The following is a 16,184-nucleotide window of genomic DNA, read 5'->3' as shown; positions in this document are numbered from 1 at the left end:
ATTTTCTACTGGCTGTTGTTGTCATGGCTTGACAATCTGTATATTTAAAAACATTTTTAATGGAACATACTTAACTCTCTGTAAAAGATACAGACAAACTCTTGATAGTTTAAACCCTGATAATCCAGATTAATCAGCATCCATATAATTTTTCACATCTACAAATCTTCACAACAGGAAATATAACCAACAATCTTATCTGCATTCTGAATCCAAACAGCTATTTCTGATGACAAACATGCAGTTTCTATGGATACCTAATTCAGTAATCTGTTTACGGCTCCACAAATCAATCAAAACTGGAAATGAGGTAATAATTATTAACCAGAAAACACCTGCTCTAACTAATGAGTATCTTGTGCAAACAAATGCATGTACAAGTTGTGTATATTTGAATGTTTTGTGTTATATTACAAAATGCATGTATTGAATAACAATTACTGAGAAAGTTAATCAACAAAGACAATACTATGGTGTAACAAAAACTGGTTACTCCAGAGAATTGGTGCATAGGTGGAAAGTGAAGCAGCAAGTAATAATTAAAATGCAACAGTACCAGGTTGAGATCTATGATCTAGATGAAATTGATTTATTCTACACACTTTGATCTAGTCATTCTTTTGCAAGCCAATGATTTCAAGGTATATATAAAAAAAATACAAATTAAATAACTGAGAAATTACAGTCATTTGTAATTGTTAAATCTAAACAACCAAGATGCTTTGGAAGTGTTTTCAACGAGGTAAGACAGGTAAAACAAGCTTGGATGAAATCAACATTGTTCTCAGTGTGGTTAGAAGAGTTCAACCAAAGGATGCACTCAAAGAAAGAAAATAATTATCTTTATGAACAATTCTTCAAGTCAAAAGCTGATTAATGTAACACAGTACCACTTGTAGTCCATAGATGTTGGTACAATCAAGTCATCCAAAGCTACCATAACTAATTAGAAAGTCCACAGAATGTGCTGAAAATAATGACCCATAAACTAAAATGTTCATAAGGCTTTATAAATGGCAAGTTTCACCTGTTACAGTGTTATGGAAACTATCAAAATGCTTAAAACATATCAAAATTTTGCAACAAACTGAACAAAGTAAAACTGTTGAACCTTTTGATATGTTGGAAGACATTAATGATGTTGCTTATAAAATGCACATCTTAATCTCAAGCATAAAAGATGCTACTATCATCTCAACAGAGACAACTGGTCAAGATTTGCCAGATGAAGATATTTCCATCATATCTCTTCAAGTGTGTGGTGATGGTGAATCTGACAAAAAATTATCCACTAATTGACCAAGTCAGTCTAAATAGTTTTTTTTAATGTTATTGTTATAATAACATGACATTTATCTTTCTTTATACACTGAGAAAGCAATAAAATTAGTTTCCAGAGAATTATTAAAGCTAAAAAGCAAATCATCAAAAACTAGTTTTTGAAGTTTGGCTGGTATCCTGTACATTATAGTAATGAGATTTCTTAAAGCTAGAATTCTTAGAACTGATTTGTATTTATTAGATATAGAAAATGCTTAATAACTGTTTCTGAAGCTGATCACATTTTCAAACAAATGAAATATCTATAAAATTCACACACAATTACATATATTGGAATCTCTGTTTCCAGGTCTACTGGTAGTAGAATTAATAGGTAACATTTTGTATAAATAATATAATCAAATCTATATGTCACAAGTGGTCAAAACTGTGTAATAAGTTACAAGGCTGTTGTGAGGAAAAAACATTCACTATACACTTTAGGAAAAAATTTACTATACCTCATGAAACATTTTGTATAATAGTATTATTTCTGTCACATAATCTAATCTTAAGCAACTTAAAAAAATCACTATTTTTGACATTTTAATTACTTTTATAATGATAAAGAATAAACATGAAAAAACAAAAAAAATAAGGTACTAATCCAAAACTTTTTTCTTGCTCTCAATTGTCAATAACACTCAACCCTATTTGTTTTTATATTAATGGTAGTAATGCACAAAATTTTTTTATTAAATAATTCACCAAAAACAAAGACTAATAAACATGCAGCATGTACACAACTTTCACTAATTCTCATATTTTTCTGGCTTTCTAACAATGTGACAAAAGGTGTTACAAATTCACCCAAGTTAGTCCTTAGCTTTCCCATGAGAATGAAGCTTGTACTCTGAGAGAGGAGAGAGAAAGTGTGTATTTTCTTACAGCAAAGCCACATCAGACTATCTGCTGAGTCCACCAAGGGAAATCAAACCCTTGATTTTAGTGTTGTAAATCCACAGACCTACTAATGTACCACTGGGGGAAGGGGAGGATGCTCTGAGTGAAATTAACAATTATCTGTTCAGAACACAACATTCTGCAATATGTTATTTAACAGATGAAAACCTTAGTTTTATTTTGGTTATAGTTAATACAAAACCTGAAAAAAAGGATGTGGCAGACTGCTTTAACAGGAAGGGGTCTAATTTTTTATTTGATCTCTTTGTAACCAAACAAAATTGAAGGCTATAAAAATTATGGTTTGTCTGAGCAATGATGAATTTATAGTAAGTAATTTATATTTAAATTCATACTTTTTGGAGGGGTGGTGGATAAATAAAGAGGAGACAATGCTTAGAGAAAATGTATCACGAGTCACACTAGGGAAAATTCAAATTTTTTTTTAAATATTGCCTGTAAGGCAATAAAACTTGTATACTTTTAAAATGTGAATTATTAGATAAGCTTTTATGCTATACTAATTGGTATAACAAACAAAAAGTAGATGGATAGAATTCTGAATGCATGTCACTAAAACCTCATGATGTACAACAAAGGATACCAGTGGTAATAGGGTTAAAACAAATCTTGAACACCTACCTCACCATCATAGGAAAGAAGAGGAGATATTTCACACACTACTGGACCTTGGTATTTCTGGTAATATTTTTGGCTAAATGATAAAAACGTTTTTAATTTCCAGAAATGTAACAACAGTGAATACAATCTAAGTAACAAGTATAAAAGTTAAATCTGGTGTTTCACAATGGCTTTTAGTTTTTATTTTACCAACATGTTTTGAAGCTCCTTTAATATTACTTCATTCAATAAAATATCTTCAAAACCTTTTATCTTAAGTTTCTATTATGTGATCTTAGACCCTATTTACAACACTAGACAAATCAATCACTAATTTTTTATATACTTATTATTAATAGGTTAAAAAACAGTTATTATACTCTTTTAAGACTGAATATTTAAGAAATATTACATTAAGTGATCATTTTTCACCACACTTTAAACATAAAAAAATGCTAATTAAAGGCTTGAGCTCAGGCATACATGAATTTGAAAGATTTCCAAACATAATTACACATTGTATTTATATTAGAAGTCTTATATCAAAAGTTGGGTATAAATATCAGTATAATCATTATGCTTATACTTGGAAGATTTTTTTTTTTAGTAATTTATCCCACAAGCATGTTTTGCAACTACTGAAAAAACAAACATTGGGTTTATTTCTAGAGCAGTTGAGGCACTTTAGATAGGCTAATTTTATGGCTTGAACAGACTGTTTGAATTGAAGAAAGCTTCAGTATAAAAACTGAAACACTGTAAGACTCCAAAAACAGGTAAGTACAGTCCATTAAAGCCAAAATCTTAGAATTGATTTTCTGAAAATTTGTTTTGTTATTATTATTGTTATAAATAGTAAAATGGAATCTAAAATCCTTTTTTGTTTACTCATGGAAACATTAAGTATACACGTGTGTAGGAAAATCTACTTCCCATATACTAGTAAGAATTGATTCAGGTCAAAACACATTTTAATATGTATAAATAAATAATGACTGTACGTTATAAACAACTACACAAAGACTAAGTTTGAGTAGGCTATAAATGATTATACTGTAAACAGAACTGCTTTGTGTTAAACTTTTCAGAGAAAATTTAAAAATAAAATAGTGTATAGATAAGAACCAGTAACAGCAAAAACAACAACAACAAAAAAAAAGACAGATATTAGGCATAATCTCTTAATATCAATTTAATGCAAGGTACTTTAGATGCTTACAGACAAAAAACAAAGAAAAACAACCTAATAAACTGCTTTTATATGAAAGGTAGGAAAATTTAGGATAATAGATATCTTACATTACAATTGATATTTCTAAACAATTATCATAAAATGTGATTTTAAAGTTACTCTTCAAATCCAATTTTAAGACCAACATATTAGTCCTTCCTGCAATACTGTATCATTTCCGAGCTTAAATATTCAAAAGGGATTTTATTGTGTATTTAAAAATATCATAATATACTAAAATTGGATGCATCTAAATCAATATTAATTAGAGCTATAAATACTTTTTTTTTATAAAAATGTATGTATCATTACCTTCCTTGGATGTATTTAAGTTTCACATTTATTTATGGCAAAATACTCTAACATTTGTTTCATGAAAAACAGTAGTAAAAATTTTAATCTGAAAAACACACCAAAAAACACTCAAATCCTAAAATTTTTTAAACAGAATTTACTTAATGATCACCAACTGCAATATTTTCAAAATTTGACAACCTTACCTTACTGCAAAGTGCAAATATTAAAATATTTACCACTCTGAACTTCAAATAGGCTTAACAATACATGTTCAAAACAAACTTGGAAATCAGGAATGTCTGTATATAACTTAAAAAATGAGATAAAATATCTACAGGAACTACACACAAAAGGGGGAAGCAAGCTTTGTACCTATCTGTATCATCACCAAGACCAGTTTCTTTACAAGTGCTATTCAAACTGCTTTTCTGTGTGGTGGACAGGCTACAGGCAAAGGTTAGACAACAAAAAAAGGTGAAAGATGAGGTCAAAACTTAAACTCATTAGAAAAAAAATTCAAGAGTAAAAAAAAAGTTATATTTTTATGCAACTACTAGGACATTTAATTTCATGCAAGTTTTATTTATGATAACAGTTTTATATGTAAATATCAATGACCAGTCATGCAAATGTTATTTGAAGGAAAAATAAATAATATTAATATGCTTTCAAGACAATAACTGTACTTACAATGTATGAGTGTTACATCTTATCTTTAGTTCAATACTTTTCTTTTCTTAACATACAACTATGCAGCTCTTTCATCAGTTTCTAAGACTTAATGACTTAAAGCACAAACAAGTATATTTTACTTTAAAAACTTTGGACAATTTGGGCTAAAATAAAGTAACTCGACATGTTTTTTCTCTCTTTACTTTGTTTAAAACAGTCTACTGATGTTTATTGAATAAATCTCAAATTATTTGTTCAAATAAAAGAATATAGAAAAGAAAACTGAAATAAATATTTGTTAAATGAACAAGAGTTAATTCAAAATAACCTGTGAGGTATGTGATGAAAAATCTTTTCTGGACTTTCAAACTCTATTCCAGAGTCAACATACTGAATGAGTGCATGAAAAGAATTGAAGACAAGAGTGCACTTGTAAAAGTGAACATTCACTACGAATATCACTAAAAATTATAAAAATAATGTAAAACAAATACTTAAAATTAAACAAACCTTGGAATTAAAGGGATTAGAGTTCCATCTTCATCAACAAATTTTCCTCCCGCACTAAGCACATATCTTTGGTGAAGGTTAAAAAGAGCATGGCGGGCTGTGGTTGGTGTATCTTTTTCTGCTCCATCAGCATTCTTCAGTGGAGAAAACTCATCTTCTCTAAGTACCTCCCATACAACAAACTGACTAAATCCAAGTGACAAGAAAACAAATCAATACAAAAATTGCAGGTCTTACCTACATATTCCAAAATTCATCAATAAATTTTATATAAAAGCATACATTTTTGAAAAATAATTTATCTCTATTATTGGAAACACAGAAAAGTAACACAACTAACCATCTGATTTGTAGACCCATAAATACTCTTACCAAAATGTAAATTTAAGTTCAATTTGTATGAACATTTAAATTTCTCTTATACAAGAGTATGAGTAATTCTAGCTTAAATATACACTGCTGGCCTAATTCTTAAGGCCAATGAACATAAAGAAAAAATATGCATTTTGCATTGTTAGATTCAACCACTTATTTGAGTAGAGCTTCAAAAGATGAAAATAAGAAAAGGGAAAATAAAAACAAAAAAAAATTAGCATTTAATAGGAAAAATGTGAACATTATGAAATTAGCCTAAATACTAGCTGGTCAAAAGTTTAAGACCATACCAAAAAAAAGTCCTAAACAGGGTAGAGAATGCCCAACAAGGTCTCGGTAGTGATTTGCATAGTTGTCATTGTGAATAACTTCAAACATTCGCTTTGGCATGATTGATATGAGCATTTGCAGAAAGCTGGCTGGAATGTTATTCCAAGTGGTAAAGATGGCTTCACGAAGATTATGCACCGTTTGGAATTGACGTCCATTTCTATACACTTCCCTTGCCATCCACCCCCAAACATTTTCAATGGGGTTCAGTTCGAGCGAACATGCTGAATGGTCCAAAAGAATTGCGTTATTCGCCATGAAAAAAGTCCTTTGTCCTGCAGGCATTGTGGATTGCAGCGTTGTCCTGCTGAAAGATCCAGACATTTCCACACAAGCAAGGGCCTTCAGTCAATAAGGATGCTCTCTCCAACATGCCTATGTAGCTGCTGTTTGATGTCTCTATATAACCTGAAGCTCCACTGTTCCATAGAAGGAGAAAGCACCCCAGATCATGATGAAACCTCCTCCAATGTGTCATGTAGCAAATGTCTCGACTGGGATATCCTTATCATGCCTGTAATCAGGTTAAATATTTTCTCATCAGAGAACAAAACCTTCCACTTTTCTACGTCCCATGTTTGTTGCTTCTCAGCAAAGTTTAACCTCGCTGTTTTGTGGTGTGGAAAGAGGTGTGGCCTTTGAAGACATTTATGGCTTTTAAAGCCTTTCTCTTGTACATGCCATCTTATTGTTCTTAAGCTGCATTCTGCATCCATAAAGGCCTTAATCTGGTTAGATGATCAGCTGGTGTCTTGCCGGGCAACCTGTCCAATCTTCCTGCTCAACGCTGGTGAAATTTTCTTGGGCCAACCACTTGAAATTCTTGTTCCGTATCCCTCAGGGTCTTTTAAGAAATTTACAACAGCAGTTTTACAATGCTCAGTCTCACCAGTGATGGCACATTGAGAGAGACCTATCTTTTGCAGCTCGTCAATTCTGCCACATTCAAAGTCTGTCAACCTTTTAGCCTTTGCCAAATGTAACACAGGAGATGTCAGTGGGAGATGTTGACAACGTTAATGCTTGAACACAAATGACTAAATTTCGTTACGTGTTTACCAATTAACGCTTTGTGTCAATATGGTATTAAACTTTTGACCAACTAGTAATTGGGCTAATTTCAGTATTCACATTTTCCCTATTAAATGCTAAAAGTTTTTTTATTTTTATTTTCCCTTTTTGTTATTTTCGTCTTTCAAAGCTCTACTGAAATAAATGGTTGAGTCTAACAATGCAAAATGCATATTTTTCTTTGTGTTCATTGGTTTTAAGATTTTGGCCAGCAGTGTATAATTTGTACTTAAAGTAAACAACATTAATTAAGATGAAGTACTTCCATGTTAACAATTAATTATTCTATACCAATTCATAGAACATTCCAGTTATAAAGTTTGGAATTTTTCTTTTTATCAGAACTGTGAACGTTTTGAAGGAAAATAGTGTAGCCAATCTATTTTTGGACTTGCCCCATCATTGAATTAAATGATTTTTGAGGTATTTAGCTCTTCATTAGTAACCCTAAACAAAACATCGTGAAGCACATAATAAAACATCTTACAATTGTTATAAATTTTGATGGTAAGTAAAAATTACAAACTGCATTTATGAGGTAAAAGTTACCAGATTAAAATACAAAAAACTTTGTCCATAAAGTCTAAATATTTCCAAAATAACATATCAGAAAAAAACAAAAAAAACGAACTATATTCTCAAAAGTGGTGCTTCATTTTTAATCTCAGAGGAAATTACAACACAAATTTCTAAACATGTAATTGCTCAATAGAAGAGTTTCTAACTTATTAATTCTCTTAGAAAAGTGCAGGTCATCTTAATCATGAAAGGTTTTATCTATTTGTGAATTTTGCCTTAAATATATTACTAAATAAATAATGCATACTTACCTTGAAAATTCAAAGACATCAAACACAAACTTTTCTAATTTAATACCATTTGGCTTATCTGGTCTCACTACTTCACCCTTCTCATTAACATATGGAATTTTCTTCTTGGCAATGTGATGTTGCAAATTATTAGATCTGAAACATGAACATGACAAAAACTATTACTACATAAATCTAAAACACTTATGACTAATATTCATATTGAATTAAAATAACTTATCTAAAGAGGTCAGAACTGAAAATATATACTTAATAAACAGCATAGCTAATTAAATATAATGTTTCACCAGTTGGATACCCTCACTGTAAATGGTATTTTTGGTCATGATAAAATGTCCCTTTCATACAAAATACAGTTCTGAAATGTTTCACAATAGCAATTTAAATAGGTTATAATTTATACAGCTACTTCTATTTATATGTGGTCATTAATTTTTTCTAGTATTAGTAAAAAACATATTGGAACTATTCTATATGAATCTAATAAGCCTTCTAAATAAACAAAAAAAAATTAAGTAATCATCAACTTGATAAATATACTAATATTAACACCTAACAAAGAAAAACATACACAGTTTATTACTTACTTTATCACAGTATGCAGAAAATCTAAGGTGAAGAAGTGGTTACAAATGCTTCCAGCATTGAAAGTCAGTCGTCCATCGGGGTTTCGTTTCTGTGCAGTTTTCAGTGATATTTCACTGTACTCTACCACCTGGTACTTGCCATCTACTTTACAAACAACACCAACTGCTTCAGTAGGGAATAGTTTTTCCACAACCTGCAACAGGATGAAAAGTTATTTACTTTATTACAACAAAATTAAACACTTTGTATAAAAGTAACTTTTTGGGTGGTATTTTACCACCCTTGACACTTGAAAGAAAAGTGTTAAAATGCTTTATCTGTCTTTTGTTTCAGCTCTATTACTGAGTTAGACTAGTTTTATGGTATATAACACCTACAGGTATTTAGAAATCCTAGATTATCTGCTGCAAAGAAATGACACTGAACAAGAATTATACTTCTTTGAAACTAGACTTGTAAAATGTTTAGTTATTGTACATTTTTTATTACTTTGTTTAATAAAGCTGTTTTATATGAATAACCTACTTATAACTAAAAAAAATATTCAATGATATACAACAAATGTAGTTTATTTCTCAAAGAGAAAAAGCAAATCATTAACCTTTGCTCCACAGTTAGCTCCTTTCTCAACACAGTAACCAATAAATACTGGATCAGCTAATTTGACTAGAATATTGTCAACACAGTAAACATGTATATACATGACACCACGTTTTTCCATGTCCTCCACAATACCTTGCTTCCTCAAGGCTCTGTACAAACCACCATTACCATCTGTGTACAACAAAATAAAAAAACTTTTCATTTGAGTTCTTTTCTGATTCATAATATTTAAAAGAAAATCATTTATTTACTATCTGTTAGCTTATATCTAAATATAATCACAAAGTGGACCAACATAACTACCTCCTAACACAAAAGTTAAGCCTATTAGGCTTTTCTACTAACCAGGAGCTGTTGCTATTTTCCATGGAGTTTCCAAAATAATTTTTCCATCAAAGGTGAAACAAGGTAGCATATCCTGTTCAAAAATTATAAAATTTTCTTTCTTTAACCCAAAGTAATTGTGTTTCTCAAAAAATTCAATAGTGGGATCCATGGTATGTTCACTGGTCATGATGTACCTGGAGAAAAACAAAAAAAAAAACAGCTGATTATATCCTGACACTGCAGGCAAATCCTCCTCCATTGGTCTTATGGAAAACTTAAGACTCTTCACACAATATTAATACTAAGTGGATTATAATTATTTTTAATACAATCTGTGTACTTTTTGATAATGTTCTTGACCATAAGTTTCTATATATTTACACAAGTATGATCTAACACTTTCAAAAATAAAAATAGACTTCTACTCAAAAACACACCATGGTATCATGCAAGGTTTTCCTGTCTTATCTTCAGCTAACTGTTGTAGACGAAAGATTCTCTCTGCTTGTAGTTGGTAGAGAGTTTTATGAGATGGAAGCAGAACATCATACATTCCTTTTGGATAAGGCACTCCAAGTCTTGTACCCTGACCTCCAGCAAGTAGTAGAACAGCCACCTTATGTTCTGAAATCTTTTCTAAACCTGAAAGACAAGAAAAAATGAATGTACATCATGGAGTTATTTTCAAATTTTTATTTAAAACTATAAGCAAGGATAAAATAATTAATGACTAATTAATTTGCTCTTAATATACATGTCAATATTATACATGAGCCAACAATCCTCTTGAAAAGGTAGCCTGATTTTTTTTCCCAGTAATAACTGTCCTGAGACCTGAATATAATTTCTCTAGTATCTGTTTTATATTTAAAACAAAGCTACCAAGACTATCTGCTGCTGTTCCTAATTTCAAATTAATCACCAGATGAAAGGCAGACAGAAGCACCCAACTGCCCACCATCCATACTAAAGAATTAATTGTCACTCTTGTGAGGCACCCAGCTTAAAGTGTTGGAAATATTTTGTAGTATTGCAAGTAATTTAACCTGACTTACCAGCTCAAAAATACTGAGTTCTACCAAAAGACTAACCAACATCCAACTCTTATCAAGTTCTAATTTGAACTCTATATCTTTACTCAATTTACTATATTATTTTATAGCATAAGCTCAAACACTATCCAGAATATGAGTATATGAAATACCCTTTAGATTAGAAACACTACAGTTATTAGAAAACTCAATTACATGATTTAGCATTATAAAAAATAAATAAAAAATATTCCTTTATTAGATCACACACTTTAATGATGTAACTGATCATAAAATAAACATAAAAAATGCGAGCTTTAGGTTACTGCTATAATTACCTGAATTGTTCAATCATTTCTAATCGCATTGATTTTCTGAACTACCTACAGTGACTCAAATAAATTTTTAGTTGTGACAAACTTAGATAACTGTTTTGTTTAATCAAAAATTAACAGCTAAATAACTATACTGCAAAGTTCCTGGTCAACATTCTGCTAATTGCCTCTGTATTTCAGCAATTATATTCTGTACTGCCATTTGTTTCTCCAAAATAGTTAACCACAAGTATTTTTATGGCTAGCCATTATTAAGAAATAAAAATTATAGTCTGGAAAAAATTACCTTGGTAAATAAACTGTCAAGTTTAACACAAAGTTTAAAAACCTTACTAATACAAAAATAAATTATGTTTTGTTTTTGAAACTGTGATGTATTATTTTTTTATAGACAATATAAAAAACTTGTAAATTAATTACTAGTAAACTATTTATTTGAAATACTAAAATCACATTTGACTAAGTGAAATAATAGTTCACTATACCAGTATGGGTATATTTACAGAACAAATGGAACATGTTTCAGAATCTATGTATATGCTGTCTTATCCTAATTTTATTCTTAAATGTGCTAATAAAAACATTAAGTCTAAAACAAATCATTTGTAAAAAAAAAAAAAAAAGTTAAGCAAATTATGGTCTATAATTATGTAGTCTGACACTTATGTTCATTTTTTTCTGCAAACTAATAAAACTTTAAAATATGGTTAAATTGAAATTTCAATAGACTTCCTGAATCCTTTATTTCATACTTACATACATACTTTTTTCAATTTTAAACTAAACAGATTGTAAGGTTTATATGTTATTGTCAGTCAAACTCTCATAGTTAACCCTTCCATAATAGGTCAAAGGCCACATCATAACATTTGTTGACTTGCATTCAAAATTATATTGAACTACTACTTCATGAATTTGTCAATAAGTCTGGAATAAAGTTGTAGATAATTCAAACATTAATGTTATATACAAGTTAATTTATTAATTTTAAAGTATATATTTAAAGAACATGCCTAAATACAGATTTTAGTAGGTCACATGGTATGTTGAATGCAGCACTATTTAAAATTAGATGTTTATGGTATCAAAATGCTAAGTATACAGTTTTGTACAAATTAGAAACTCAGATAACTTGTATTACCAAGCTAGAATATCAAATAAGAACCTCATATCTTTTATTTTGCTGAAATATGGCTTATGCACTATTCAAACATTGTGGCACTGTTCACCTCTTTCCATTTTTTGAAACAGTCCCTTATTTGGTCTTACTACAGTATATGACACGTGAATAACCAATTAACAACTTAGAATATCCCCAGAGTGCTTTTCTCAGCCATTTTAATAAATATATATATATAATGTATAATAATTGAAACGTGACTGTATATCACAAAATACTAGTCCACTAAAACACAGGCGAGACAGGGAAGACTAAAAGTCAGTTTTATATTACTAGCCACATAATGCGAGTGAACATGCACCTCACCAATGCAAGTTATGCAATGTCTGCTGAGCATGATTGAAAGGTCAATATAATAAACAAATAATAAATATATATGTAAATATATTATGAGACTTAAGTTCCTGAAACCACGAGCATAGATTTTTTACACCTGATGGGAGGGATGATTTTTGCAACCACTTATGTGGACTGTTCAATTTGCAAATTGGTAATCGCTGATTACGTGAACCTGAAAGCTGTAACCATGCAGTCACAAAGTAACCTTGTTGCTATGATACTTGCATGTATACTTAGGCCAACTGACTGATACTTATGAACTATCACTTGGATCGAAAAGCTAGAAGCACGCCTATATTAAAGATGTACATTTCGGCTACTGAAAAAGCCTACATGTAGGCCCAATTATGTAATTTGATTGGTAAGAACATGAGAATCACAAGAACAAACACACAATTTGTAGGCCTGTGATGCAATAAAACAATTCAACAGACCAAACTGTAGGGGGGTGGGATGATTGTATGCACCATACCCTCCACCTAAATTGATGGAGGAATGTAAAAAGCATAATTTGTATTTATTTTCTTTTTTTTTTTACAATGTTTACAAGGTTGGTCAAGTGACAATCCCCATATAGTTAAGAGTATAGAAAATAAAGTATTTCTGTGTGTGTGTGTGTGTGATTCTGATAGCTAAGCCACATCAGGCTATCTTTGTGTCCAACAAAGAGAATCAAACCCCTAATTTGATCATTGTAAATTCAAAACCTACTACTGTTCCAACAGGAGACAAGTCTTACAGAAAACAAATGTTTAAAATGTATTCAGAAGGTTTTAGAGATTACACAAATAATATTTGAGATTTTTGGGATGACAAATGTTTTTTTTAATCATGACATAAAATCACTTTGCCCTCAGACTAGTAATGAAACAAACTATTTTCACAAACAAATCTGGTAAAATATTTCATTAAAAATCTGAAATTTTTTATATAAAATTGTTTTAATCTTTACTAAAAGTATACTAAATTTTGTGAAGATACACATGCTGTGTCATAATTATAGTGCAAATACTTAATTATGTAAACGTGTATACAAACGTGTGTATATTATACCAAGCTCATAGTGAAAGGGTTAATGCACAAGTACTTTCAAGTTTATTTAATTCATAGTTATCTGTTCAGTTTCATATTTTAAATTTTGTTTACATATTATTGTGGAATGTTTTATTAATTTTAATGATTAAATACATAAAAAAATACTTCTTGATTCTTGAAAATATGTTAGGAATTTTTAATTATTAATGAACCAAAGTTTAAACATTCACACTTAACTTTAGGTTATGTTTTAGAAATTTAGTTAAACCCTGAAAAAAGATGTAAACATAACTTCAGTATTTTCACACTATGAGTATCACTTGTGCTATTAACTTGATAACAATCAAATTTGTTTATATTTGACAAGAAAAAGAAGATCAATCTCTTTTAAAGAAAATTGAATCTAGTAACCAATCCAGAAATAAATAGTGTGGAGAACACAAGATAAACAAATAAACTCAGCACAAACTGCTGTGGGAGAAAACTGTAAAATGTGTTTGGGTTGGAGCCTACTTGAGAAGGTAGTTACTTGAACATAACATGAATAAAATAAAAATAGTGAAATAAACTATTGTGGATGATTGGTAAACACTGGTGATGAGTACAAAACTATCCACTGAAGTTTTCATTTCAGCCTCTACAATGATTACATTTATATTAATTGCATTAGATGAATAAAATTAAAATTAATCTCACTTTCAATAAGATAGTTCAACATTCAACCTTTTACCTAACTAAGAAGTTGGTATAGGAAGTACTCAGCTGTGTGTACTCATGATGTTACATACACAAGAAACTGTGGTATGAATATTTAAGAAACCAAGGTTAACATATCAGATATAGTGTACTTGAGGTACTGAGAAGGATATATATAAATGTAAACAGTTTCAAATGTGTCTGTTTTTCATTTGTTTTTAAATACAGAAGCAAATTGAAGGTTCTGTAAACAAAAGGTGAATTTACTTATAATAACCATTAAATGAGTATAGGCTATTTATCAAATATCGTATTTCAAAACCTTGTGAAATACAGACAATGACTTTCACACACACAAAGTCAACACCAATTACTACCTGTACAAGAAACAACATTTAAATACAGGATAAACAGTGTTAACAGTATTTGTTAGTATCAAGTATACATTTTTTTTGTTTGTTTGTTCAGTGCATTTAGAAGTTAATGAGTTTGAAATTTTATATCAGAAAAGACGCTTAACAGGTATAGACTCCCTTCAGATGTTTATGGATAGAAACAGATGTTATCTCATGTAAGCCAAGGCTTAGATGAAGGATTATCAAGGATATGCCTTGTGAAACAGGTGGGTTGGTTGTATGTTTGGGACAGATTTCAGGATGAGAGTGAATTATATGCTAGAAATTATGTAGTAGGCTATTTGGGAAAACAAACTATATGCATTAAAGATAATTCAAAGTAAGTTTGCATTATGGTGAGAGAGATTGGTAAATTGGGATAATCAAACACTTATGATAGATAGGACAATGAGGAGTTTCACAAAAGGATATTCTAAGCAATAACAAGTTAAATAAAAGTTTTTAAAAACAAGTCCATCAGATTTAAAGTTAAACATAGTAAGATCATGAATGAAGTACCAGTAATGTTATAGAAGATTTCAAGGCTCGAGCTGAAATAGAAGATTATGATATAATGGGAGTTAGTAAAACATTTGAAGAATATTGATAACAAACATTTTGAAATTTCACTTAAGCTGTTTACTTGTGATAGATATTTTAAAAGAAATGGTGGGGTAGCTCTTTAAATAAGGGATGAGCTGCAATCTATTAGGACTGGAAAAATAAAAATCGTAGTCAAAAGATTGACTATATGGATTCTAATCAGGGGTTTCAATGGTAGAAAATTTTTACTTAAATAATTAACAATTGTTATAAACCAGACAGAATGGATGAGAAATTGTATCTCAGAATGTGCATTTTTTGTCATCAAGAATTACTTCACCATGGATGTGAATTTGTATAATGATACCATTAAAAATATTCCTGTAATAATCAGGAGAAAATATAATTTAAGCACATTATGTGTTGTGCATTTGTTTTTCTTATAGCAAAGCCACATCGGTCTATCTGCTGAGTCCACCGAGAGGAATTGAACCCCTGATTTTAGCATTGTAAATCTGTAGACTTACCACTGTACTAGTGGGGGAATTAAGCACATTAACTGAAAATGTTTGTTTTGTTTCATTTTTGAACTTCACACAAAGCTACTCAAGGGCTATCTGCACTAGCTGTCCCTAATTTAGCAGTGTAAGGCTAGAGTGAAGGCAACTAGTCATCACCACCCACTGCCAACTCTTGGGCTACTCTTTTACCAACAAAGAGTTGGATTAACCATCACATTATAACACCCCCATGGCTGAAAGGGTGAGCATGTTTGGTTCGACAGGGATTTGAACCTGCAACTATCAAATTACGAGTCGAACACCTTAACCCACCTGACTATGCAGGGCCTAAACTGAAAATGTGTGGTCAATGCTGTTTTAGACTTCACATTAATCACTAATAACAACAACACTTGGGAAAAAATGATCATTACAAAATGTTTTGCTGCATA

The 16,184-nt window shown here is 30.4% G+C and overlaps 1 protein-coding gene across 11 annotated transcripts in view; it reads right to left on the bottom strand.

Moving 5' to 3' along the window:
• The window catches only part of LOC143249343 (UDP-N-acetylhexosamine pyrophosphorylase-like), a 36,367-nt gene that overhangs the window by 5,041 nt on the left and 15,142 nt on the right, over positions 1–16,184 (bottom strand). For 8 of the 11 annotated variants that reach the window (XR_013027738.1, XM_076499012.1, XM_076499017.1 and 5 more), the window contains 8 exons: positions 10,116–10,320; positions 9,697–9,872; positions 9,350–9,522; positions 8,748–8,941; positions 8,161–8,295; positions 5,555–5,740; positions 4,745–4,816; positions 2,866–2,938 (listed from right to left, as the gene is read on the bottom strand). Coding sequence is in view for 10 of the 11 variants with exons in the window: in XM_076499012.1 (XP_076355127.1) it covers positions 2,866–2,938; positions 4,745–4,816; positions 5,555–5,740; positions 8,161–8,295; positions 8,748–8,941; positions 9,350–9,522; positions 9,697–9,872; positions 10,116–10,320 (1,214 nt within the window). In the remaining variant the exon portion in view is untranslated. The remainder of the gene's footprint in view (positions 1–2,865; positions 2,939–4,744; positions 4,817–5,554; positions 5,741–8,160; positions 8,296–8,747; positions 8,942–9,349; positions 9,523–9,696; positions 9,873–10,115; positions 10,321–16,184) is intronic. The other 3 variants (XM_076499016.1, XM_076499015.1, XM_076499020.1) reach the window with 1 other exon arrangement.

This window comes from Tachypleus tridentatus, chromosome 4 (assembly GCF_004210375.1).
Source record: "Tachypleus tridentatus isolate NWPU-2018 chromosome 4, ASM421037v1, whole genome shotgun sequence".
Taxonomy (NCBI): Eukaryota; Metazoa; Arthropoda; class Merostomata; order Xiphosura; family Limulidae; genus Tachypleus; species Tachypleus tridentatus.
Note: the sequence above shows the minus strand (reverse complement) of the source record. Positions and strands in the feature narration are given on the sequence as shown.